We start from the raw sequence: 24,824 nt of genomic DNA, 5'->3' as shown, positions 1-24,824 counted from the left end.
ACGTCCGGAAGCTGTAGGAAGGATGGGTTTATGGCGGAGGTGGGACCTGAGAGAGTCCCGGGCTCCCATCGCGGTCGGGGCCGGGGCCCGCGCCTCGGCCATCGGCGACCTCAGACCTGGGAGATTTCCGACTCAGACGCCGAAGGTGCCCCTGCTAGAGAAGTCGGCACGCCAGCCCGGAGTTCAGTAGGAGAGCGAAGAGCTGCGGCCAAGGCTTTACGGGCAGATCAGGTCCTGGAGCGTCTGGTGGTGTGCGTGGACCCAGGTGAGGGGACCGGGGCAGGGAATCTGGGGCCAGCCACACGACGGGGTAGCGTCGTCACCCGCTAGTCCTCACTGGAGATGGTGGAATAACCGCATTATCGCCTACTGGGTCCAGCTGTGCTGGAAGATGCAGGCTCCGACATCCTGATGGAGGCGCTGGGTACACTAGGCTGTGAATGCCGCATTGAGCCGCAGCACCAGGCCCGCAGCCTACAGTGGAGCGTTGTGAGGCCCGACCCGGCCCTCAGCAATGTGAGTGTCTCCCTATGACCAGCCCAGTGCCAGTCCTAATCCATGTTTCATTTTTCCTCTGGCTAGGGAGGTAGCTGCATTCATCTTTCTCGCCTCGCATAAGAGTAACCTAAAAACTGGAGGATGCCCAAGTCGAGCTGCTGCCAGAGAACCTCCTCTTGGCAATGAGGATGGGGATTGGGCTACTTTGGTATTCTGGGACTTCCGGGGAATAGTCCTAAGCTGGCCTGAACGTCACTGTGTGTGGAGCCTGGAGGGCTATTGATAGTGTCTGATGACTGACTTGCCAGAGGCGGGAGAAGCCCTGCACCCCACACAGGTGGCTAGCAGGGCCGCTGATCCCCTACAGGTGCCTCAGGAGGGGAAGGCTGAAAATGAGCAGGAACAGTTGCTGCTGCTGGAACCCCAGGAATTTCTTCAGGGTGCTGTGCAGCTGACCCAGGTATTCGGGGAAAGGTCTGTCTTTGGTAGGTCTCGCTCCCCAGTCTGGGATGAGCTGGAGCTTCTGTTGAGGATGGTGAAGGTGCTGAGGGTAAGAGGAAGAAACCTGCCGAGTGCTCTAGCCATAAGAACATTGAGGGACCTTTGGGAGAATTGCGAATAGTGACCTGGACTGCAAACTGGCCGGGGGTGTGGTGGGGGAGGAGCCCAGAATCCTAGCTGGTTCTGTCCATGTGCTGTAGGTCCAGGCTGTGGTGTCTGTCTACAACAGCTAAGAATCCCTCACTTGTCTGCTGACTTCCCTAGACTCAAAGGAAGCAGTGCCTAGCTGATATCTGCTAAAGGCTTTGTAGGTGTTGATGTCCTAGGGCCAACATTTGTCAGACACTTGCTGGGCGCTGCCCAATGTCCAGGCTGGGTGTAGAAATGGACCAGAAGAGGGCTGGCTCCCTTCTACACTAAAACCTGGAGTGCCTGTGTACTCCTGGGCCTTAAGGAAACAGAACTGAGTTCCAGAAAACAGAGGACCTATACGTTTCCCTCTGGAAACTGGCCATACTGGTGGCTACAGGTCTGCTGCCAAAGCCCTCCTGTGAACAAGTGTGGGGATATTCTGGTTTGCAGATGACAGACCCACCTTGCTCCGTCCCCTGGCTTTCTCCCGAGAGTCCCACCCGCTCCCATCTGGCGGTCATCGGACTGGATGCGTACCTGTGGTATCACCTTCAGCCTCAGAGGGGCGGGTGGGGTGGGATTCCAGGGAAGTGGATTGCCCCAGCCGCCCTGTCACCTGATCCCACTTGGCTTGGGTGGGCTGTGCCGATGTGGGAAGACTTGGGAGCCCAAAAGATGGTTGCCTCTGTTCAGTTCTTGCAAGCCCAGTTCTCAGAAGACGTGGCCACCAAAGAAGTCAGAGGAAGCCCAGGCCAGGGTAGCCATCAGCTGGTCAGAGGTGGAGGAGGTGAGAACTGTTGCTCAGTTGTTAGATGCCCGGCCTTTGTCTCTGCACTTGGGCTGCGGTCTGGCCTGTCAGAACTGGGCTTAATTCCCAGCGTCATTGGATTGGTATTCCCCAGAGGACAAGATCCATGCCCACTCTCACACTCCCCAGGCTCTGGTACTGCTTCAGCTCCATGCAAACTTGGATGTGCTGCTGGTAGCCTCGTGGCGAGAGCTGAGTCAGTATGTGTGTGCCTTCACCAAGGCCCTCGCCCAGCTCCCCTCTAAGTATGTACCCCTGCAGGCACTGAGTGTAGACAGGGCAGGGTTGGAGGGCTGCACAGATAGTGTTCTCAAAGCCTGTCTGGGTGTCTCCATTTCAGGCGGTTCCGGGACTCCCAGGCCTTTTCTTTCTGTACAGCAGGGCACTGGGCCTCAGGCCAGCAAGTGACCAGAGATGGCTCTGGGCTCAGAGGAGTGTGGTGGCGACAAATCAGACAGTTCAACCGGGTCAGCCCAGCTGTGGCTGATGCTGTTGTTACTGCCTTCCCCTCACCCCGCCTTTTGCAACAGGTGAGTCCCCTAAATTTCTCCTTCCAGGACCAGGACTTAAGGTGTACCTACTCACACCTGTGCCCACTCTAGGCTCTACTGGACTGCAGCACAGAGCAGGAGCGCCTGAGCCTCCTAGCTGACCTCCCTGTGAAGGCCCCTGGGGGCAAGCAGCCTCGCAGAGTGGGGCCTGACCTCTCTCGAAGAATCTGTATCTTCTTGACCACCACCAACCCTGACATCCTGCTGGACCTGAGCTCTTGACCGCACCTTGGGTCGCCTCCTGCCCATCAATACAACAAGACAGGCCTGCCCAAGAATCTGACTAATTACTCTAAGGGGCAGGCAAGGAGGTTTGGGTCCAGCCCATATCTTTTCCAGACCGGGGTAGACTCTGTTGCCCAATGGTCAAATGGAAGCACCATGGGAGGTGGGGGAGGAGGAGGGAAGCTGAGGTGAACATAAGAGTGCAGGGTAGTGGCCTGGCCACAAGGGCCCTAGAGGTGACTGGGATTTCAACTTGCTTTTGGCCTGGACACTTGTTGCAGGAAGCTTAGTAGCAGGTGTGAGTGCCTAATTGTACTATTACAGCCCCATGCTGTCTGGAAGCTTAGGATACACCCTCAGGGAGAAGTACTCATAGAGATCCAAGCCAGGCCCTCTCAAAGCTGCTGGACAGAGACAGAAGGTAAACAATAGGCACAGGCAGCTTGGGCATTTGTGAGGACGCTTTTAATGATAGAACCTATGGGGACGAGACAGAATCCCTTCCCAGGGCACCCACTGACATCTCTGTGACAGGAGCAGGCGCTGACAACATGCAATGCAAGTCAGGAAAACCCCACAGACCTGTGGGTCGGGACAGCCCATCTCTTCCCTGGGATATGAATGCACTCCACTTCGTCAGCCAGCCTCCCAGGCTTGGAATCTAGGTCCAGACGCCTGGCTGCAGCTCCCAGGATACATGGCAACTCAAAGGACAAACAGGAAGGAGTGCTGTTTCCCTACCAGCACAGGCGGTAGAACAGCTGTCACACTCCATGGCCAACAGAGAAGACTGTCCTGGCCTCGGGGAGACAGGGAAAAGCCTAGACCTCCGTTCTCCCCTCTCCTGCTGCCCTGGAAGGGCAAGAAAGAAAGGTGTCTGCATTCCCGGGGAGAAGTCAGCTTCTTCGGCAGCGCTTCCTCTGACAGGGCCTGGTCTCCCGGGAATCTCTCTCAGCGGCTGGGGCAGCTGTGCCCGGAGGGGGTGCAGGGGATGTCCAGTGGCTGCAGTTCATGCTCAGGACCCAGCCCAGCTTGTTATGCAGCACCTGCTTGAGGCCGGGTGGCAAGGGCAGGCCCTCGAGGGTGTCCCCTGAGTCTGGCCGCAACTGGCGCAGGCGGTAGCAGCACAGGTACTGCAGGGATGTGGAGCTGGCACAGGAGCGAATGACCTTCATGCTGCTCTTGGCGGCGGTCGAGCAGACCATCGGGTAGAACCTTCTGTTCTGAAGCCGAGTGGCAGCCACTCCTGGAAGGAAGACTCAGCCTGAGTGCCTTGCAGGTTGGCCCAAGGTGAGCAGCCTCAAGCAGTCTGAGCACATGAGACAGACTCTGGTCTGACCTGGTAACCCCAACCTGGCTTCAGCCCTGCCCATCTTCCCTCAGGAGCCTCAAGTCAGACTGCCTGGCCCCAGCCCAAAGGCACCCTCACCTATGCACTTCCTATTCTTGAAAAAAGTCAGTGTCCCATGCCAGGTGTCCAAGTGTACGCCAATGATAGAGCCCTGGCCGAAGCGTGAAGAGAAGCTCGTCTTGTCGCCTTTGTGGTGGAGGAGCCCTGTAAGGAGCAGAGGTGTGAGCCTGGGAGGTCTGTGGCACTGCCAGCCCCACCCATAGCCCAGGCAACACCTACCCGTGTAGGAGAGCCCCCAGCTGTCTTCATCCCTGCCCAGCAGGCTGCAGAACGTGTGGTGGTACTTGTCCAGGTCTACGTCTGATGTCCCGATGCCCACCATCTGCAGACAGTGGGGCTGGAAAGTTAGGTGCCTAGTGACAGGGCCCATGGCACCAGCCCTCTTGCTAGGCCACTTACCATATCAGTGCCATACACCGGAGAGGTCATCTTGATTTCCCAGAAGTGTTGGCCATCCCCTAGCTCCTTGGTGCCCCGAATGGCTGCTGTGCCACAGCTGTACTCCATGTGAAAGCTAACCTTTCGATTATCACAGCTCAGCAAGGTGGCTGAGGACTTGTTCAGGTCATCCCATACCCAATCAAAATCTGTAGGATAGAAGGCCCAGACTAGGGAGGGGCAGAGCAAAGCGGAGCCTTCCAACCCAGAGAACCTGCCCAGCCCTGCACACGTCCCTACGGCAAGACACTCACCCTCATCCTCCTCACCACAACGGCAGTCCTTGCCACGGTGTGCTGTGTGTAAACTGTTGCAGAAGGTAGCCTCATTCTGGCCCTCACAGTCACAGAAGGACTCTCCTGTCACAGGCACAGCACTGGGGATGGATGGTGGCAGGGAAGAGTACTCAGGGTCAGAGTCGGAGTCGCTGTGCTGGGAGGGAGGGAGGGAAGGAAGGGGCAGGTTGACCTGTTGAGGACCGCTCTCCCACTGCCAGGCTACCCAACCCTTTTCTCAGATCCACCAGGGAGAAGCCAGAACCTGGGGCTCTCCAATGCTCAGCAGAGGCAACTTGAACGCTAAGATGCCTCACCCAAAAGACAACAATGGGGGGTGACTTCTCTCTCATTTGGCTGCTTAATAGATCTCTGAAACTCATTATAAACCTCTGCCCCATTTCCACACAGCGCCCACCTCCTGTCTTCTCTAGGTAGTTCATCTCCTAAACCACAGGGCTGGTGCTGTCAGCAAGGTCCACACAGCCCAAGACTTAAGCCTCAGAACGTGTGTCTCCATCCCCTGCAAGGTCACTGGAATCTAGAGGGGCAAGCAGGCTTAATGAGGTCTAATGGGCTAATGCAGCTGCTTCAAGCCTCAGCTGCAGCAAACTCCTCAGATGCAGTCCTGTGGCTTGGGCTCTCAGGCCTCAGGGCCTGGTCAGGGATGTAGACAAAGCTGAGCTGGTCAGGTCCCCACTGCTGACTGACCAGTCAACTCCATTGTCTCCAGCTGCTCTGCAGGCCCTTGGAGCCCTGTATTGGTGCTAGGGTTCCAGCTGGCTGCCTTGACAGTCCCTGAACTTTTGACCTCCGCCTCCTTGAGCTGCCCTGCTGTGCCCCACACAGTGGTCCAGGACCCCGCTATAACCCTGACAACATCATAGTCCTAACACCCACCCTGCAGTTGAATCTATTTACAGCCACATGGCCATAGGGCAGGGCACTCACTGCACTTCTCTACAAGGAAGCATTCAGCCACCAAGAGGAGCTTGGACCACGTTCACCCTGTATTCTTTCTCCTCACAATACTCAGGGTCTCCACCATCCTACTCTCTGCTTCCTTTGCAAGATCACCAGCTCCTCAGGGAGGGCCCCAAGTCATCTAGAGATGGAGAACCATCATGGTGCCAGTTATGAGCAGCTGAGGAAATGTCCAGCAATAGACCACTGAGTGGGGACTGAAAACCAGCATTTAATTCTGGGCCCTGTGTGCTGGAATAGGGAATATAACACCACAAGGAGCCACGCACAGGATGTTTGATTAACCAAACAGACCAGCTACTTTGCCTGGAGGAAAGGCTCCTACCTCAGAGCAGACCTTGTACCCCACTGGCAAAGATGGGATCTTCCAAAGCCAAGGCAGATCCACTGAACAAGGAGCCAATCTGCCTAGGACAGGAGGAAGGGAGGGTGCTGCTCAACCCAACCTGGGCCCAGAACACCCAGAGCTGCCTGCCACATGACTGCAAGGCAAACTCATTACATGACGGAGGACAGGCATGCATGTGTCACGGATGACTGGGAGGCAGGAACAGGCCACAGGCTGCTTCAGGTGTGTCGTCATTTGGAATTGGAGGCTTAGCTGAAAATTTGGACTGACTCTCAAACTCAAAAGCCCCCACGAAGGGCCTAGGGCACTGCTGACCTATCAAGTCAAGTTTTCCTCACAATCTGGTGATCCCATAGGCTGCTTGAAGGGACTCTGTTTCAGAGAGCTGTGACATCAGAGTAGAGGCAGTCAATATGGGGCAGAGCCAGAATTCCGGTCCGTATCAGCAAGGCAAGTCACAGCCACCTCCAGGAGCCGAGTCAGGTACACTAAGTAAGCTGGGTCTCTACCCTGTGCTCAGAGTCTCCAACAAAGGAAGTCTGGGGACATCTGAACTTTAAAAACTATAATAGTAAAAAAGAATTTGCTGATGACCCCAAGGGTGTCACATGTAGAGAACTGCCTCCTGACCACCACGTGTTCACAACATACGTGTGCCCACACACAATAAACTGCATACGTGTGCCCACACACAATAAACTGCCTCAAGTCCTACTTGTGTCATAGTGTGAGACCATTTCTGAAAATAAGAATGGCAAGGAGAGGTTGGGAATTTAGCTCAGTGGTAGAGTGCTTGCCTAGCAAGCGCAAGGCCCTGGGTTCAGTCCCCAGCTCCGAAGGAAAAAAAAAAAAAGAATGGCAAGGAAAGGACACACGCCTTTGATCCCAACACTTGTGAGGCAGAGGCGGGCAGATCTCTGAGTTCAAAGCCAGCCAGGGCTAAACAGAGAATCCCTGTCTCAAAACCCCCCAAAAGATCACAGATCCTACTATATACAACACAAACATCCAGAGTGATCAAAATAGCTTAACATATGTGTGCTACTGTGCATCAAGGATAACCTTAATTTGATCACCAGATACCAGTAAAGCTGGAGGACAGAACACACACAAGGCTCCTCACATCCACCCATTCACTGTGGCACACAATAAAACACACTTGGCAGGGCTGGCGGACAGCCATTGTACAGTAACCAGCACTACCCAGGACTTTCAATCCATGCCTCTGTCTTGAGTATCTGTGACACCTCAGGCTAAATGTTTTACCAGACCAAAGAGCCCTTCCAAGCACCATATACCAGGAGAGTTCAGTTGCCTGGCTCAGTGTCTTTTTTCACCCCACCCATACACTGGTTATCCCCGACCTTGCCACTGAGACCTACCTGCCCATCAGAGTCGTAGCCCCAGTTAGAGTTGCCTGCCAGAGCCACAGCTCGAGCATCTGTATCTCGGCGTGCTGCACTCAGGACAAAGTGCCATGCCCTGCTACTCCGTGCACGCCGGGCCATAGTGAAGAGGACCTGGAAAAAATGACAATTGTAACCTTAAAGACATGTAATGTGTCAAGGCCCAAACCCACACCCCACAACTCTGCCCCTGGCACTTCTACCTGGCAGTCTAAGCCAAAGAGCCGCCAAAAGATGGGGGACTCCGGGGCCCCAGACACTGAGCTCTGAGCTCCAGAAACTCCCACAAGCTCATACCTGGCTCCAGTATCTGAGCTCCTCAATCAAGCCCAGGGTGATGGTATGAAACACAACCCAGACACCCATGACTTTGGAGGTGCCCCAGCCCATCTCTGCATTACGTTCAGGAGCTGCCGCCCCTCAGGCATTAGACACTTAACTTGCTCCTCCTCCGCTGTCCACTTTGGCAAATGGCATCCCCAGCATCCAGTTCCTCATGCCAGAAACACAGCTGTCATCCACTCCTGACAGCCCTTCTCGTCGTTGGAGACCCACCACTTCCTGCACCACACAACTCCCTCTCACCCATCCCGCTCCGCACACTACAAACTCGGTCTTTGATACAACCTTAAACTCACGGGCTTGACGTCGTTCTTGGGACAAAAGTAAAGGCATTGGGAGGTCTGGATCTCCTCTCCTGAGTGGACTGTCTGGGTGTAATAGTCGACTCTGTCCTAACTGCCTCCTGTCTCCTGCAGACCCACAGTACTACCCTACCTCGCCCCGGCCATCCACAAAGAAGCCTAGCAGGGCCGCGCACAGCACTCCACATCAGTTGGGCTGGCTGAGCGCCGTATAAGAGCACACAGTAGGAACCCAATGAATGAACCGGAGATGTCCCTGGACGTGGCCACCCTCGGTCTCCGCGGAGCTGGAGGTTGCGTCCCTCGCCTGAGGCTCGCGAATCTCTCTACCGTGATGCAGTCCGTGGCCCCTGGCTCCGAGGCCCCCACCCAGACTCCCGAGCGCCACCGCCAGGGAAAAACGGGTGGCCGGTTTGACCGCCCGCAAGGTCAACGCGCCGCCCGCCGGGCCTGGCCGGGCTAGGCCGGCGCGGCTCACCTGCAGCCAACGCGCTCCGCCCGGGCTGACCCACTTTCCGTTCCGGTCGCGACGCAAACAATCCCCGCCCCCGCGCTGCATTGGCCCGGCAGCCGAAGGCGGGCTCTCCGACAGCTTCGCGCGGGGGCGGGTCTCGCGAGACAAGACTGCTGTCAAGAGGCTTGCACAGCCTGTCAATCCTGAACCAAAGTTCCTATTGGCCTTTGGTAGAGCGATCAAAAAAATTTCACATGACCATTGGATAAGTATGCGGAAGTATGTCCGTGTCCGTGGCGTCATCATCAGTTGCCAGGACCGGGACCCCTCTGGATGATCTGATTGGCTGAAGGATGAGTGACTAACCTCTCAAAATGAGTAAGGGGCGGGCTCTTGTCGCCATTGGTTCAAAGGCCCCGAAAGTTTGGAGAAGAAGCGGAAGGGAGCCGCGAAAAGCAGCTGTAGCGGAATGGAGGCTGCTGCTGGTGAGCCTACGGGTCCCCGCCAAGCGTGAGGGGGTTGGGGAAGTCTGAAAGCGAACTGAGTGCAGACCCACGCCAAAGCATCCCATGTCCCCTTGTTTACTGAGTCAGCCGAGTGACGCGGATGCACATATAGGCGGTTACAGCTGCTCTGGATCCTCAGCCTCACAGTTTCCGGAGAACTGGAAGCCCTCTGTAATCTCCAGTGTGGAGTCTGTGCATTTGCGCAAGTGTCACTTAGCTGTGGCAAGCTACTCTGTTAGCTACTCTATGTCTTTTGAAGTTAGCTGGAAGTTTGAAGAGTTATAGCAAGTGAGCGTTCTCGTGTGCACTTCACGTGTGTGAAGTTGCTCCACCTCAGACAGAAGTGAGACCAAGACAGATCTGGGGCTTCTAGAAGACCTACCTGGTGCCTTTTCTTTGTCGATCTCCTGACATGCCAACTCCTGTTTCTCACCAGAGCCCGGAAACCTGGCCGGTGTGCGACATATCATCCTTGTTCTTTCTGGAAAGGGAGGCGTTGGGAAAAGCACCATCTCCACGGAGTTGGCCCTGGCGCTGCGCCACCAGGGCAAGAAGGTGAGGCCCTGACCAGGGTTGACAACCTGTTTCATTATTGTCCTTAAGTCCCAACAAGCTTAGCAGGCTTCTCTCCACCCCTCAGCATCCTTGTCCTTGCAGGTGGGGATCCTAGATGTGGACCTGTGTGGCCCCAGCATACCACACATGCTCCATGCACAAGGCAAAGCAGTGCACCAGTGTGACAGTGGCTGGGTGCCTGTCTTTGTGGATCAGGAGCAGAGCATCTCCCTTATGTCTGTGGGCTTCCTGCTGGAAAACCCTGATGAGGCCGTGGTGTGGAGAGGTCCCAAGAAACATGGTAAGAACTTAGTGAGAAGCAGTCCCCCAGCCAACTCCTCGGTGCCTCTTTATACCGAGGCCACTTTCCCTCCTCTCGTGCCTTTGGATAAAGCCGGAAGCCAGTCCTAGCCTCTTGGTATTGGAGTCTCTGTCCAGTTGGAATGTTTCCACTGCTCATACACGCACACCCCTGAGGATATATATACACCCCTGTGTTTCTGAGAAGCCTCCCACAGCCTCTGACAACTGCATCAGCCTCTGGATGGAGAGTGTGACCTGAGGCCAAGATCGAGGGAGAAGCTCTGTTTGGCATTTGTTGTGAAGCCATCAGCCACTCCTCAGTTAGGAAGGAATTGCTCTCCTGAGATCCCCCTCCGCACCTGGCCTCCCTCAGTCCCAGGATCTGAGGTCACACAGTGTGTAGCGGACCCAAGTGCTGAGCTTCAAGATGGTAACAGTAAACCATCATGGATGTGGCGAGAGGCTACACACTTAGAGTTAGCTGCTCCTAGGTGTGCTGCCGAGGAGCTTCCTCGTACCAGGGCATTTGCTCTGGGTTTGAGGGCACAGAGGCTCTCAGGAGAGTCAAGGTTGCATCCTCACCAGGGGCCGTCATGGGAGCTGGCTACATCCCTGCTAGGCGGGGTGTGGAGATAGTTGAGTACTAGCAGGTGGTAAGGCCGCTGAAACGCAAGGAATGCTCGTGGGAGCCCAGAAGCTCTGCCCCGTTATCGGTGGCCCTGGCCGCCCTATGAGACAGGTGTTCCCAGGGTCCTCTGCAAGCTGCCCAGAAGCAGTTGGTAGATCCTGGACTGGACAAGATGGGCTGTCCATTTCCTAACTCTTTCTCAAGGGTCACTACTGGGCTTTGGGTCTTTGCAGCACTGATAAAGCAGTTTGTGTCTGACGTGGCCTGGGGGGAGCTGGACTATCTGGTTGTGGACACACCTCCAGGGACTTCTGATGAGCACATGGCCACGGTGGAAGCACTGCGGCCCTATAAGCCCCTTGGGGCTCTTGTGGTCACCACACCACAGGTACTACTGGCATCTCTTCCAACCCTACCTGGGCGAGAGAGAGAGAGAGTGTGTGTGTGTGTGTGTGTGTGTGTGTGTGTGTGTGTGTGTGTGTCTGTCTGTCTGTCTGTCTGTCTGTCTGTCTGTCTCTCCACCCTGGTTGGGCTGGGAATAGACTGTAGTGGGCCATGTCCCCTGCTGGTTACTTGATTCTTGGCTGATCTGTGACTGACTGGCTCCTCCTCACTCTGACCCACAGGCCGTGTCTATTGGGGACGTGAGGCGGGAGCTGACCTTCTGTAAGAAGACTGGGCTGCAGGTGATAGGGGTCATAGAGAACATGAGCGGCTTCGCCTGCCCGCACTGCGCTGTGAGTCTTGGAAGATGGGTGGGCAGTTCAAGGTCTGAGGGAGGACAAGACAGGTGTGGCAGTCAGGGACTTTGAGAAAGTAGGTCTCTTGTCCACGGGTCCCCAGTGTCAGGTGGATAGAAAGGACACTATTACTGGGCACTCCCTGGACCACCCTGGCCATGGGCCTTACGTGGGGTGGGGGGGGTGTCATCATGGTGAAGGGGTCTACAAGCTGGACCCTCACAGCACTTGTCTTCTAGGAGTGCACCAATGTCTTCTCCAGCGGCGGTGGGGAGGAGCTGGCCCGGCTGGCTGGCGTTCCCTTTTTAGGTGAGTGTCAGAAGCAGGCCATCTGGGGCCCTCACTTCCACCTTCCAGGCTCCTGCATGGGTCTGGCTGCTGTATTGGACCTCCCTTGTGTAAGAACCCAATCTGAGGTTTCTCTGGGCTGCCCAACACCCAGCCACATTTTTTGGGAGTGCATGTGTCAGGATACCAGGTTCCTACCCCTTGTCCCATATTGTTCAAGTGGGAGCTCATGGGGAGCTCTGACAGGTGAGTGGTCAGCTGACATTCCTGCCTGCTGCTGCAGGCTCTCACAGTGCACATGGGGAGATCAGGTTGCGGGGGTCAGTTATCTTCTACCATGTAGGGCCTGGGTATCGAACCTGGCTTACCAGTTTGGCAGCAAGCACCGTTAGCCATTGAGCCATGTTGTCAGCCCTTTCCTGGCTTTTGTTGTTACAGGTTCTGTTCCCCTGGATCCCCAGCTTACCAGGAGCTTGGAGGAGGGGCGTGACTTCATCCAGGAATTTCCCAAAAGCACCGCATATTCCGCACTCACATCCATAGCTCATAAAGTTCTGCACCAGATGCCTGCTCTGTGCTCCTGACAGCCTCGCAGCCTTGTGGGGCTGTGTGCTCTCTTCTCGGCTGCAGGAGCATCGGGAGCTGAGGTCCTCAGGCCTGTCTTGGGACCTGTAGTTGCTGGCCCAGGCAGTGGCTGGTCTATGCGATTACATCCATGTCATTCGCTGACACCAGCTTCACCAAACTAGTCTACAGCTGAGGGAGAGCTTGGGTCCTGGTCCCTCAAGACAGCACTAGCCTTATCCTCCAGTCTGTACGCTTTCATTCTGCCCTGGTCACTTCTGCCCCCAGGTCAACAGGTTGCTCTAACAGCCACACCACACAGGAGCTGGCCCTTTCTCACCCCGACTGACCCTGAGTGCCCACACATGCTGTGCTGTGAGCCTTTTGTGACACAGTGTGGTTTACAGTTACATCTGGTGACTTTACAGAACTCCACTGTTAAACATATCACCCATCTTGTGAGGAACCCAGCATCCAAACAAACCCTGTCCTCAGTGAGATAGCTCTTGACTCCCTACATTTCATGGTTGGAACGCACAGTCTTAGTAAAAATTTGAAGGGCCTGGTAAGGGTGTCTGTCTTGTTTTGGGGGATGGGGATTGGCACATTGTGTTTTCAGAAACCCAGGGGGTCTGCAAGCACATTACTGAGTGTTCAAGTGTGAGCATAGACACAGAGGCCCTCCCTCCTCCTGCCTAGAAAAGTCAGGAAGGGAAGTAGGGCCTGTTATGTTTCTCCCTGGGGCAAAGCTGAGGTCTTCAAGGGAGACTGGGGACCTGGGGAATGTTGCAAGGGGGTGATTCCTGTGGTCAGATGCAGTCCTCAATTTCCACCTGCTCCCTTCACCAACACCCACTAAAAGTAGAGGGCAGGTGTGGTGATCTCCACCCCTGTATGCTGACAACATCTGTGAGAACCCCACTTGGCCCCAATGGGGTGCCCCAAGGGAGGGATGCCATGCCTGGAGTGGGGCTGGGGTGAGTGCCTGCAGTTCCTGGGTTGGAGAAGAGAGTCATAGGAAGCTCAAGAGGAAATGGGTAGGATCTGGTACAAACGAAGTGGGACCCATGTTCTCAAAACCAGCAAGGCTCAGACTGCTCAGGCAAGAGTGAAGACAGGAGAGATGGGGCAGGGAGAGACCTTTCTCAAGTTCATACTCCAGGTCACAAGCTATCTTAGTATTTGCTTTAATTGTTGGCAGCAGGGAGAGCCTCTGAGCACCTCCCTCCTTTGGGCCCTTGGACACTTGGCCTGAGCCCACCCTTTCTAGGCCACATAGCTTCCAGTACAGCCTGCTTCCAGGAAGTGAGCAGCCAGGACCTGTCCCCTAGAGATGGGTAGGAATTTGAGAGCCAGCTTATTCTGTTAACAATGAGACCCCGTCCTGGCCATGAGGCAGTGTTCGGCCAGACCGGGCCAGTAAGTAGCCAGTGTCAGCAGTGCACAAAATGTGTTTCACTAACGTCTCTTAGGTCGAGGCCCGAGACGTTGGCGGGGCCAGCGCAAGTGATATTGTTGTAGGTGTACACCGGCTGGCAGTCGTCCCCCTCACAGACAGTCTGAACAAAGCGGGGGACAACACCAGGGTTCTGCAGGGCAAAGTCTCGAAGCGCCTTGAGGGGACAGCTGCAGTCCCAGGGGTTGGCATCAAGCCACAGGCGCTCCAGGCCGGGCTGTGGTGAAAAGGTCTGCAAGGAGTTATTCCTGAGGCTGAGGTAGCGAAGCCGCCCCAGAGATGAGAAAAGGCCTTCGGCCAGCGTCTCCAGGTGGTTGTGTGAGATATCCAACCAGAAGGCCCGCTGCAGAGGGCCCAGGACCTCCGCGGATAAAGTCGTCAGTTGGTTGTAGGAGAGAAGCAGGTACTCCAGGTGGCCGAGGCCCTGGAAGAGCTGGCGGGGCAGATGTGTGAGGCGGTTGGTAGTAAGATCCAGTTCCAGGAGCTCCGAAAGCCCTGCCAGGCTCTGTTCTTCGATGCTGGAGATGCTGTTGTCCCTGAGGAAGAGCCTGCGCAGCCCTGAGAGGCCAGCAAAAGTGTGCAGGCGGACGTGACCCAGGCAGCTGTGCTCTAGGTGCAGGCTGTGCAGTTTGTCCAGACCCTGAAACACCCGCTCCGGGAGGCTCCTCAGACAGTTGCCGGAGAGATTCATAACCGCCACATTGAAAAGGCCAGAGAAGGCGCCCACCCTGACCTCAGTGATCTGGTTGTCATTGAGCGTCAGCACCTCCAGCTGCCCCAGGCCCTCGAATGTCCTCTCCCCGAGCTGCCTGATTCGATTGTGGCCCAGCTGCAGTTCCTCCAGGAAGTGCAGGTCTTTGAAAGTGCGCGGCCGCAAGCTAGCGATCGCATTGTGTGCCAGGCGCAGGACGTGCAGGCCCAGCAGGCCTGGGAAGGTGTCCTCCATGAGGCCAGCCACGCGGTTGTGCGACAGGTCCAGCCAACGCAGGGCCTTCATGCCCAGAAAGGCACGAGGGGCCACGGCTGTAATGAGGTTCCGGTCCAGGTACAGCTTCTGCAGCCTGGGCAAATGTACAAAGACGTTAGCTTTGACGCTTCGGAGTGCGTTCCTGCTCAGATCCAGCTCCCGCAGCTCGCCCAAGCCACAGAAGAGCGCAGGCTGCAGGTAAGTCAGTTTGTTGCCAGCCAGCACCAGCTCGTGGAGGTTGCCCAGTCCCTGGAACACTGTGTCAGGCAGGACCACTAGACTGTTCCAACCCAGGTTGAGGTCCCAAAGGTGACTGAGGCCCTGGAACAGCCCTTCCTCCAGCCGGCCCAAGAGGTTGCTGCTCAGGCTGAGTGAAGCCAGACTCGGTGTGTGTGTGAACAAGCCCACGGCGAGGTTCCGGAGCCGGTTCCGTTCCAGGTGCAGATAGTAGAGGTTCTGCAGCCCCAGCAGTGCCTGTGGCTCCAGGCTCCTCAGCCAGCTGCCCTGCAGGTTGAGAAAGTCCAGGCTGGACAGGTTCTGGAAGGCCGCTGAGGGGATAGAAGAGAGGTTGTTGCCATCAAGCCACAGGGCTCTGGTGCTGACTGGGATGTCATCAGGCAGATGTGTGAGGTTCTTTGAACTGCAAAAGACGCTGAGCTCATCTGTGTAGTCATCATGGCTGCAGGTACAGGCGACGGGGCACTGGGGGCCCTCGGCATCTGCCGACGCTCCGGGATCTGTCCCCTGCAGGTGACAGGGGCCCAGTGCCACCCAGAAAGCCAGAAGCACCACCAGGGCTGGGCCTCCTGTGGGGAGAAGGGCTTGGCAAGGAGGTGCCCAAAGGACTGTGCCCCAGGATGTGAGCCAAACCTTAGCCCTCAGCCATGGTAAGAGAGGGACGCCATCCCACTTTGATACCAAGCAGACACTGGTGACTGCCGGATCCTGTCCTTTGAAGCCACTTCAGTTTTCCAACCCATGGAACCAGCAAGTGGTGGTCCCCATCTTATTGCAAGGGCACAGAGGATATGTAGCTCTTTTCCATTTACCCTGGCTTTACAGGCAACCTGGGCCCTGGCCACTAGGCGGTCTGTGTCCTCTGGGGTATTCACAACAGCCAGACTGAGAAATAGAATCGAGGTGCTGGCCCAGATCTGACTGTTCCAGAATATTCTGGGATAGACCCAGGTAGCATATTCATTTGTAGTCCTCAGTGTCTGGACAGAAAATTGTGCGTTCCCTGCCTTTAGGCCCCAATAGGGGTGAAGCGAGCCTTATTTGCTCCCTAGTATATGAAGGCTATAACCCTTGCTGGTAGAAGAGTGGGAGTCTAGAAAGCCCCAGTTGTCCATCCAACCAGACGTCAAATCACACAAACCCAGCTGGCACCCCAATTCTAATCTACCTCAGGTGCATGCTGAGAGTTCCAGATCAAGTTGGGTAGGACAACAATATTCCGCACCTATGCCGTATGTGTCTGGTGTGACTGCGTATTGGTGGTTTGGAAGTGAGACTCGGTGGGGGCACTCCAAAGGCAGACAAGGGATAAGACATTTTCCTATTCACCCAGGGCCGGGCCCTTAAGAGGAATGGTAGTTAGAAGGGTCGCGGGCCGTGTGCGGCAAACCATCTCAGCAGGCTGTGAGGTGGGAATGTCGAGAGCATTGAGCGCCATTTCTGCACCGTGTGCCCAGGGGTAAGGTACTTGCTGCTTCTGTCTGCCCTGCCTTCATTTGGCCCTTTCTCACAGTGCCACCACCAAGGGGAAAAGGAAGAGAGACCCTCCGGTGCCAGAAATTGTTATAACAAGACCCAACCCAGAATTCCCACCAGCCCACCCTGAGTTAAGGGGCTTCTCCCAGTGGGCTCAGGAGAGGACCAGCCACCCTCAGAGCAAGTGGCAGGGGATAGGGGTTCCTCACCTGTCCTCAGGGCCATTGTTCCTTGTACAGAGCTGGCTGCAGGCAGGCAGTGAGCAAGGGCCGTCTACAATACAGGCTGCTGCCCTGTGGATTTCCCCACTGCCTGTAGCTGGCAGCCCTCAGCTGGCCCTGCCCCACACTCTCGCTCCTTTAACCCTCTCGTGCTGGGCAGCTAGTCTCGACAGCAGCTCTCCTGGGTGCAGATGGAGCAAGGGAGGGGCACTTCGTCTGCCCTAAAGTCTCCCTCAGGGAGACTTTAAAAGCCACCCCTGCTGGTGTTGGAGGTAGAGGCTTGGTGGAGTAGTCTTACAGGATTGGTGCTCAAGGTAGGTTTAGGGGACCCTGTCTCCCAATAGGTTCAGACAAGGTGAGGGGAGCTCCGGGGTTCCTGGGAATCCCCCTATTCACCCCTATACTGAGCAGATAGCTGTGTCAGGGTTAAGCAGTTTTGCGGTTCCTAAGGCCTTGCTTGTACTTCTCCCATGCTGTCTAACCTGGGGTTTCTTAAGCCTGAGTGGGCCCACCATTTGTGCCTCCCAGCCCAGGGGTTTGTCCAAGGCCCAGTCTCAGCCTTCCTGTGACCTCTAGGTCAGCTGATGTCTGGCTACTGCCCCTCCTCCAGGGCCTCTTCTAGGAACACCTGGCAGGGCCACCAGCTACCTCATGTTTGCTCTACCCAGCACAGTCCTCCTAGGAAAGGCTGGCTGGCAGGAAGACAGTGGGCACCCAAGCCTGGAGGGTCAGAGCCAGCTTCCACCGGCCTCCACAGTATGGAGGGCCTAACTACTTCCTTGTGTGCAAAGACCCCGGGTAAACATGCTGTCCCTGGGGGAGGCAGGAGGGCTGCATGTGGGACCCTCAACCTGGCCCTGGCTCCACTCACCCTGCCGGAGCCACATCTCAGCTTCCTCCTCCAGGGCCTGAGAGCTGTGACCTGCTGGACACTTCAAAGCTCAGCAAACCCTGCCTTGAGCTCTGTCCCTTTGCCCTGGGATGGTGGGAATGCACACGGGAGGGGCCGGGAGAGGCAGTACTGGGTTTCAGGAAGGACAGTTTCTTAGGGGGACTGGGGGATATCATTGGAAGCTATCTCTAAGCAAGCAGAGGAAATAGGCAGGTCTGGGAAGGTCAGGGGACTGTGGTTCCCACCATGCTGTCCCATGTCTAGGGCATTTTCCAGGTTATTCCTCAGCCTCTTTTCTGAGAAATTATAGATCTGCGGGGAGGGAGTCTCCGCCCAGAGCCACAGAGCAGTTTACACAGCAAAAGTGCGGCCTCAGCAGGGCTCCGGGGCCAGTGGCCAGCCTCTGTTGAGGACAGGGGCCAGCAGCAGTGCCCATGAGTCCTTGTGGGTTCCTGCTGGACTAGGAGCTCTTCCTGTCCACTCCAAGCCCTGTCTTATGTGCTATGAAAACCTCGCCAGGTTTTTGAGAGTTTGTTTAGACCCGAGTCAGCCTCTGAGTGCTGCAGCCACGCAGCGCAGGAACAGAAGGCTCAGCCACTGAACCCCCTTAATCCCCAACAACCCTGCCATTCTATCCAGTTTGATCTCCTAGTACCTTACCTGGGCCCTGTGTGTCGCCCAGAATATGCCAACAGATACAGAACACACTGCCTGTTTCTTCAGACATCATCCAAGTGAAATGCAGTCGTCATGGTACATCTGTCTTGGCTGGACACTTGGCGCCTCCCTCTAGGACCACGCACAGTGAAGTTGTGAATGGTGGCTTTCGAGGCCCGAAGGGCATGTGGGTGTCTCTGTGAGGGCAGCAGTTGAGCTCCCACAGGGAGGTGTATGTCTCCCCTAACACGTCTGTCTCTGCAAGGTGCCTACTGGAAGATGCCTGCCCATTGTTCACTGGTTTCTGGTGAGGCCGATACCCCTGAAACTGTCCAGCTACTGAACACGGAGGTTTTGGATATTTATTGGTTCTTCGAGATGGGGTTTCTCTGTGTAACATCCCTGGCTGTCCTGGAACTCACTTTGTAGACCAGGCTGGCCCCGAAATCACATAGATCCTCCTGCTTCTGCCTTCTGAATGCTGGGGTTAAAGGTGTGTGCCACTGCCCACCTAACTCTTTCTCTTTTCTTTCTTTCCTCTTTTTTTTTTTTAAGATTTATTTATCATATATAAGTACACTGTAGCTGTCTTCAGACACACCAGAAGAGGGCATCTGATCCCATTACAGATGGTTGTGAGCCACCATGTGGTTGCTGGGATTTGAATTCAGGACCTCTGGAAGAACAGTCAGTGCTCTTAACCGCTGAGCCACCTCCCCAGCCCCCACCCTTTTTTTTTTTTTTTGAGACAAGGTCTCAGGTCGCCCAAACTAGCCTTGAATTTCAAATATTGCAGAGGATGGCCTTAAACTCCTGCTTTTCCTGCCTCTACTTCCCAAGGGCTAGGGTCACAGCCTGTGTCACCTTGCAAAGGCTTATTTTACATTTCTGTGACAAGACCTCACTGTGTAGTCCAGACCGGGCTCAACTTCAGGACGATCCTCTTGCCTCAGCCCTCAGCAAGCTGGGCTTATAGATACCCACCACACCCTGCTAATCCTTCAGGTTTTTTGTTTTGTTTTGTTTTGTTTTTTTTCAGAGCTGGGGACCGAACCCAAGGTCTTGCGCCTCCTAGGCAAGTGCTCTACCACTGAGCCAAATCCCCAACCCTGTAATCCTTCAGTTTTTAAATGTCTTTGGGTCCCGTTTGCATTCGGGCCTAAACATGTTCCCTTTAGGTGCTTTTGTAATCTTTTATGTTGCTTTCCTGCGCCTGAAAGTTACCGTGCATTCCTTATCCACTTTCTCCTCTGGTTCCCGGGCTCGGTCTTAGCTCAAGATCCTTGGTCCATTTAGAGCTTTGTACAGGGTACACAGTAAGAATCAAGTTTCATAGGGGTTGGGGATTTAGCTCAGTGGTAGAGCGCTTGCCTAGCAAGCACAAGGCCCTGGGTTCGGTTCCCAGCTCCGAAAAAAAAGAAAAAAGAAAAAAAAAAGAATCAAGTTTCATGAACTATACAATCCGACCGTCACTGCTTATTGATGGTGCTGTACTGTTTCAAGTATGTAGTTTTGGCCTCTATGAAAAAAATCAGGTGATCATAGCTGTGTGGACTTATGTCTGGGTCTTCATTTCTACCCCATTGATCGATGTGTCTGTTTTTACGCCAGTACCATGCTGTTATTATTTTTTTGTGATATAACTTAAAATCAGGATGGTTCATTTCTTCACTTTGTATGATGCGTGTATGCACACATCTGGAAGCTGTCAATTAGAACTTCTGACATTTTTTGAGACAAGATCTCAAACTGAACCTGCAGCCCACTTACTGGCTAGTCTGACTGGCCAGAAAGCCAGAGAGGTGGGTGTGTGCGCACCACCGTCCCCCAGTGCTGCTGCTGTAGGCATGCGCTGCCGCAAACAGCCGTCACTCGGTGAGGGACGCGCACTCAGACCCTTAGGTTGCAGAGTGAGCATTTCATTGTGCATTCCCCCCAGCCTGTTTTCTGTTTTATTGGTCATTCTTACATTTCTTCAAAGCCTTTGCTCTTTTTAATTTTGTGTGTGTGTGTGTGTGTGTGTGTGTGTGTGTGTGTAGCCCTGGCTGTCCTGGAACTAGCTCTGTAGACCAGCAGGCTGGCATCAAATTGACAGAGCTCCACCAGCCTCTGCATCCCAAGTGCTGGGATTAAAGGTGTGCACCATCACTCTCAGCCTTAATTGGTTTTTAAAAAACTTTCTGAGTATTTGCCTGAACGCACGCATATGCACTAGATGCAAACCCCATGCCTTCCGAAGCCAGAAGTGAGCACTGGATCCCCGGAACCCGAGGCAGGGACAGTTGTGAGGCTCCTGTGGGTGCCTGGAAGTGAGCCAAGATCCTCTGTGACAGCAGCCAGTGCTCTGAATCACAGGGCCACCTCTCCAGCCCTGGGTTATGGTATGTTTCCTAAGACTTCATTATGGATTTCAGACATATTACCAGATGTATGTTTTTGTAAAAATTTCCTGTATATAACTTGTCTATTTTTTCAGAATGCCTTTTTATTGCAAGCTTCTGAATATCTGATATTCTGAAAAATACCAATTTGTTTCTCTTCTGGCTCAAGTCTTGAATGTCACATCCATGAATGCTGTCTAACCTGTGAGCCTATATTTTCTACTAGTCCTTCCTCCAAATATCAAAACCTCAAAGCCCTTTAGTTCTCCAATGCACTGCGTTAATTTACATGTTATGTGAGTTCACTCATGTTTCCTCTGTACAAGTCCAAGCAGTCCAGCCCATCTGTTAAGAAAACTGTTCTTGGCATCTAACAAAGGAAAATCAAATGGCCACAACCATGATGGCTTACTCTCTATTCTGCTTCAGAGCCTGGTGGCCACTCTTGTCCTGGCCCACTCCAAACGTCATGGTTGTGCTTTCTGGCTTCAGGTAGCCAGAGGTCCCAGGACCTTGTTCTTTTCCAAAGTTCTTTTGGATCATCTGGTTTCTTTGAATCGCTGTATAATTTTAAAGCCTGCTTGTTACTTTCTCATACACATGTTAAGGATTTTCCTGGGGGCTGCACTTTATCTGTAGAGCAGTTTGTGAAGAACCAGTATCTTAGGGAGTGGTCTCATCCGTGAGCCTGGCCACCTCCCACACTGGCTTTGTTCATTCGTTTCTCTTAACACTGCCATTGTCCATGTGTATACCTTACTCTTTGATAAAATGCTTCCTTGGTATTTTATTAGTTTTGATGCTACAAAGAGAGGAACTGCTTTTAGTTTACTCTTGGATAACTAGTGTGTAGAGACACAATTTAGTCTCATCTTACAACCCAAGGACTGTTAATTCCAGTGGGGAAGGGTGTTCCTTAGGATTTGCTGTGTAGGGCTGCGCTGTTCGCTGACCTCCTAGTTATTCATAAAACCCTGGCGAGCCTTTGAATGACTCATCGAAGTGCCCTGAGACGTGGCTGACTTCCCATACACCACTGACTTTGGTGCTAGTTGAACCATTCTCACAAGTTCTAGAAGGCAGAATAATAAAAGATGTCCATCCATGTCCTGACCCCTGGAATCTGTGGCCCTAACATAGCTGAGGGAATTGATCTTGCTGAGAGTTCCCAGGCAAGGCCAAGGGAGAGGAAGAGAGATTCGGAAGGTGGCGGGGTGGCTGATAAGGACTCAGCCAGGTCTCCAGCTCTGCAGGCAGAGACAGGGGCTGTGAGCTGGAAACACAGGGTGCGTCTAAGAATCAGGACAGGCCAACAACACCTTCCTAGAGCCTTCAGGAGCACAGCCCTCCTGACACCCATTGGGAGCCGCGTCAGCTGCCAGCCTCCAAACTCTAAGATTAAACTTGTGTGCTCTGATGTCATTGGGGCTGTGGGTCCCTCACAGCCACAGGTAAAAGCACACAGGGGCAGTGTTTGCACAGCCATTCTGTAAATTCATGTTGGACTTTGCCAACATTCTTCTGAGATGGTCCCGTAGGCCTTGTTCTCCATTCACATGGCCTGCTACCCTGGCTGATGTTTAACCGTGCATTGCTGGGTGGATACACATGGCCGTGGTATAGAATGCTGTTCTACTCGAATCCAGGTTGTGATATTAAGGATTTTTGTCTGTTTTTGTTTGTGATATCTTTCTTGGGCTTCTGTATCAGAGAAATATTCACCTGGTGACTGCGTTGGGAGCAGCCCCTCCGTATTCCGAAACATCTTTGTATGTCTGATGTCCCTGACAGAACACACCAGTGAAGCCATGTGGCCTTTGTTCTCTATGGAAGACGTCAGTTGGCATAGATGTGTTCCAAATCCAATTTTAAAGATGTTCTCACGCTGATGCAAGATGATGGTGAGTTTGAAACCAATCTCAGCTACAGAGAGACTCAGTGTCAATCAAATAACCCCACCGCCACATCTGGCTATGTTGCCCAAGATGGCCTCAAGCAGTCTGCGGCCCCCGAGTGGCTGACAGTCATGAACCACCCGGGCTTACTCTTTTTTAGCCAGTTGCAGTGACTCGTGTCCTTCTAGAGATTTACCCATTTTGTTGTAGTTTCCTCCTAGAACTCCCTCACAAACCCTGGCGGCTTCCTTATGAGCAACGGTGGTTTCCTTCCCGGTGACTTTTGAATTTACATCTTTAAGTCTGATCCACATGGGTCAGAGGTTTGGTTTTGCTTTTTCATCTCTTCAAACAACTTTTCTTCTGTTTTATGAATTTCCACTCCTTTTTGAGGGTGGGCTGTTATTTAGATAGATCTTACTCTGTAGCTCAGGCTATCCCTGAATTCACTCTGTACCCCAGGCTGGCCCCAAACCTAAGCAAAGGCTTCTTCCTCAGCCTTTTTGACTGTGGGCCCCAGCACTGAGTTGACTTAAATGCCCAGGTCACTCTGGGCATGGGCCGAGCCTTGCACATGCTCAGTCAGTGACTAACCCTGAGTTTTATACCCCAGCCTTTCCTTTTGATCATTCAAGTTTCATTGGTTTTCTTGGTAAGACCTGCATATGTGAGACCTTTTATTTTCTCAAATAGGTGTTTAAAGCTATAAAATTGTTAGGACTAAAAATAAAGATAAAAGGTAGAATAATTGCCTGGGGTGTGTGAGGCTCTGGGTTCAATCCCAGTGCTGCCCCCTATAATGTATATACATATAATGATATATAAATACATTATATATCAATCTATCTCCTCCCGGCACTGTGTTTGTTGTTTTGTGTTTTCCTTTTTCACTTCTTGACTAATTTAGTGTTCAGAAATGTTTATTGCGGTTCTCTTAATTGTACTTGGTTAGAGGACACACTAAATACTTTAGCCTTTGCGAGTTGGCATCTGGGACATGATCTGTCCCAGAGAATGTTCGTGGACACCTAAGTGGTGACTCCGTTCAGTTGACTGACACTGACATCCCCAGTTACTGTGGCTGGGTAAGCTTTGAGCTCCAGGGGCTGGGCCCTGTCACTCCCAGTGGTCCTCAGGGGACGGCAGGAAACCAATGACACTGACAGACAGAAGGGCTGCAGAGTGCACAGGACTGCAGTCAGGGCAGTCAGAGCAAACAGGCTCTGAGAGCTGAGGAGAGCAGTGCTTCCTCTACCCCAGTGTGCATGTGTGTCTTCAGGGGAAACAAAGGCCAGGATGAGAAGAAAGAATTGGATGGGCCAGCACAGGGCAAGGGTGGGGACAGCACTAGCACCTGACCTGCTCAGGGGTGGCCAGCTCTTTCTGTTCCTCCAAGTGAGTGTCAGAGGGAGGGGACCATCTCTGCTCTCCGACTTATGGTCTACCTGAGAGCCGCTGGCATTGGCTGGGCATAGAGGGAGACACCAGTAACTAGAAGCCCTGATCACGAGGGACAGGAATGCAGAACACTGAGTACAGGTGCCTTCCAGCTATAGGGCATGTGACTGGGATGGGCCCAGGGCTGCAATTTAAATGGCTACTTGTGTGACTTTCACCTCAATTTAAAGTAATTTTGTTTCTGTTTTGAGACAGATGTCCCTCTATGTAGCCCTGGCTTTCCTACAACTTGCTCTGTAGACCAGGCTGGCCTTGAACTCATAGGTCTTCTGGCCCTACCTCCTAAGAGCTGGGACTAAAATGTGTGTCACCCTCTGGGCAGCTATAAGTAGTTCATACTGGAACTCAATAACAGGTCTCATCCAGCAGCTGAAATAAGGACTTAGGACCAGAAAATCTGTACAGTTCACCAGACTAAAGAACAGTTAACAGATTCAAGAGGGGGTGTGCAGCAGTGAGCAGTAGGACTGAAGACTCAGGCCTGTGGACCACGACAGCCTTCAGCTGTAGGTGCAGTACCTGCTCCACACCCCGTGCTCCCTGCCTACCAGGCCCCTCCTGGTCTGTCTTATTTCTAACTTCTGGTAAGCTTGATTTCCTTGGCTACGTGCACTGTCACGAGGTACATGGCTTGCCTCCAGATTCCCAACCTGTACCTCATCCCCTGACCGTCCCGGGTAGCCCTGAAGTCTTAGAACTCGCACGCCGCCACCAGTGATTCCTCCGAGCCGGCAGACCTACCTCTACCTGGAGTCAGGAGTCCTGGTGGAGCACAGTGTGCTTCCTGCTGCCCTGCTACTCAGTCTAAACCAGGGCCATGTGGTTCGGAGCCACCGCCTGTCTCTGAACCTAGACAAGCTCCTAACTCTTCTGCCCTAGGGCCTCTGCACTTCTCACCGACCCTGAAGGCTGGAGGTTTGTTTT

The 24,824-nt window shown here is 53.8% G+C and overlaps 4 protein-coding genes across 50 annotated transcripts; 2 read left to right on the top strand and 2 right to left on the bottom strand.

Annotated features, from left to right (window-relative positions):
- Window positions 1-13: 13 nt before the first annotated feature.
- On the top strand, window positions 14-6,886 carry Eme2 (essential meiotic structure-specific endonuclease subunit 2). 17 transcript variants are annotated; one of them, XM_087571468.1, is made up of 11 exons: window positions 14-265; window positions 380-516; window positions 866-958; window positions 1,582-1,673; window positions 1,825-1,918; window positions 2,069-2,184; window positions 2,280-2,469; window positions 2,542-2,793; window positions 3,040-3,136; window positions 3,250-4,005; window positions 4,099-6,886. In XM_087571468.1, the coding sequence occupies exons 1-8, from the start codon at window positions 31-33 to the stop codon at window positions 2,710-2,712; spliced, it is 1,128 nt and encodes a 375-aa protein (XP_087427594.1). In that variant the 5' UTR covers window positions 14-30; the 3' UTR covers window positions 2,713-2,793; window positions 3,040-3,136; window positions 3,250-4,005; window positions 4,099-6,886. The 17 variants fall into 17 exon arrangements, with proteins under 17 accessions (XP_087427594.1, XP_087427591.1, XP_087427589.1 ...); XM_087571465.1 differs by having other exon boundaries at window positions 2,542-2,801; XM_087571463.1 differs by having other exon boundaries at window positions 2,542-3,136; window positions 4,099-4,285; window positions 5,876-6,886.
- Window positions 3,159-8,759, bottom strand: Spsb3 (splA/ryanodine receptor domain and SOCS box containing 3). Of its 28 annotated transcripts, none has more exons than XM_087571452.1 (8): window positions 8,701-8,759; window positions 7,555-7,692; window positions 6,149-6,231; window positions 4,819-4,996; window positions 4,526-4,713; window positions 4,346-4,448; window positions 4,145-4,270; window positions 3,162-3,961 (listed from the first exon to the last, which is right to left on the bottom strand). In XM_087571452.1, the coding sequence occupies exons 5-8, from the start codon at window positions 4,631-4,633 to the stop codon at window positions 3,612-3,614; spliced, it is 687 nt and encodes a 228-aa protein (XP_087427578.1). In that variant the 5' UTR covers window positions 4,634-4,713; window positions 4,819-4,996; window positions 6,149-6,231; window positions 7,555-7,692; window positions 8,701-8,759; the 3' UTR covers window positions 3,162-3,611. The 28 variants fall into 28 exon arrangements, with proteins under 28 accessions (NP_001100458.2, NP_001426923.1, NP_001426921.1 ...); XM_087571446.1 differs by having other exon boundaries at window positions 6,149-6,227; XM_087571453.1 differs by having other exon boundaries at window positions 8,206-8,755.
- A 335-nt stretch (window positions 8,760-9,094) lies between these two features.
- Window positions 9,095-12,829, top strand: Nubp2 (NUBP iron-sulfur cluster assembly factor 2). 2 transcript variants are annotated; one of them, XM_087570203.1, is made up of 7 exons: window positions 9,095-9,161; window positions 9,619-9,737; window positions 9,823-10,038; window positions 10,902-11,056; window positions 11,295-11,405; window positions 11,648-11,717; window positions 12,135-12,829. In XM_087570203.1, the coding sequence occupies exons 3-7, from the start codon at window positions 9,885-9,887 to the stop codon at window positions 12,278-12,280; spliced, it is 636 nt and encodes a 211-aa protein (XP_087426329.1). In that variant the 5' UTR covers window positions 9,095-9,161; window positions 9,619-9,737; window positions 9,823-9,884; the 3' UTR covers window positions 12,281-12,829.
- Window positions 12,133-17,560, bottom strand: Igfals (insulin-like growth factor binding protein, acid labile subunit). Of its 3 annotated transcripts, none has more exons than XM_087574597.1 (2): window positions 16,606-17,560; window positions 12,133-15,427 (listed from the first exon to the last, which is right to left on the bottom strand). In XM_087574597.1, the coding sequence occupies exon 2, from the start codon at window positions 14,711-14,713 to the stop codon at window positions 13,694-13,696; it is 1,020 nt and encodes a 339-aa protein (XP_087430723.1). In that variant the 5' UTR covers window positions 14,714-15,427; window positions 16,606-17,560; the 3' UTR covers window positions 12,133-13,693.
- Window positions 17,561-24,824: the final 7,264 nt, after the last annotated feature.

The sequence above is a fragment of the Rattus norvegicus genome, chromosome 10, assembly GCF_021556685.1.
Source record: "Rattus norvegicus strain SHRSP/BbbUtx chromosome 10, alternate assembly SHRSP_T2T, whole genome shotgun sequence".
Classification (NCBI taxonomy): Eukaryota; Metazoa; Chordata; class Mammalia; order Rodentia; family Muridae; genus Rattus; species Rattus norvegicus.
The sequence above is the reverse complement of the archived record's forward strand: the minus strand, read 5'-3'. Positions and strand labels throughout refer to the sequence as shown.

Excerpts from the sequence above, each read along its gene's own strand:
- Eme2 (XM_087571468.1), top strand. The coding sequence starts at position 31 with ATGGCGGAGGTGGGACCTGAGAGAGTCCCGGGCTCCCATCGCGGTCGG. Across the intron at positions 517-865 it reads CCGACCCGGCCCTCAGCAAT|GTGCCTCAGGAGGGGAAGGC; the intron begins GTGAGTGTCTCC and ends GATCCCCTACAG. Across the intron at positions 1,674-1,824 it reads GGACTGGATGCGTACCTGTG|TTCTTGCAAGCCCAGTTCTC; the intron begins GTATCACCTTCA and ends GCCTCTGTTCAG.
- Spsb3 (XM_087571435.1), bottom strand. The coding sequence starts at position 8,253 with ATGCCTTTACTTTTGTCCCAAGAACGACGTCAAGCCCGTGAGTTTAAG. Across the intron at positions 4,997-7,554 it reads GCTACGACTCTGATGGGCAG|CACAGCGACTCCGACTCTGA; the intron begins GTAGGTCTCAGT and ends CCTCCCTCCCAG. Across the intron at positions 4,449-4,525 it reads CGGTGTATGGCACTGATATG|ATGGTGGGCATCGGGACATC; the intron begins GTAAGTGGCCTA and ends CACTGTCTGCAG.
- Nubp2 (XM_087570203.1), top strand. The coding sequence starts at position 9,885 with ATGCTCCATGCACAAGGCAAAGCAGTGCACCAGTGTGACAGTGGCTGG. Across the intron at positions 10,039-10,901 it reads GAGAGGTCCCAAGAAACATG|CACTGATAAAGCAGTTTGTG; the intron begins GTAAGAACTTAG and ends GGGTCTTTGCAG. Across the intron at positions 11,057-11,294 it reads TTGTGGTCACCACACCACAG|GCCGTGTCTATTGGGGACGT; the intron begins GTACTACTGGCA and ends TCTGACCCACAG.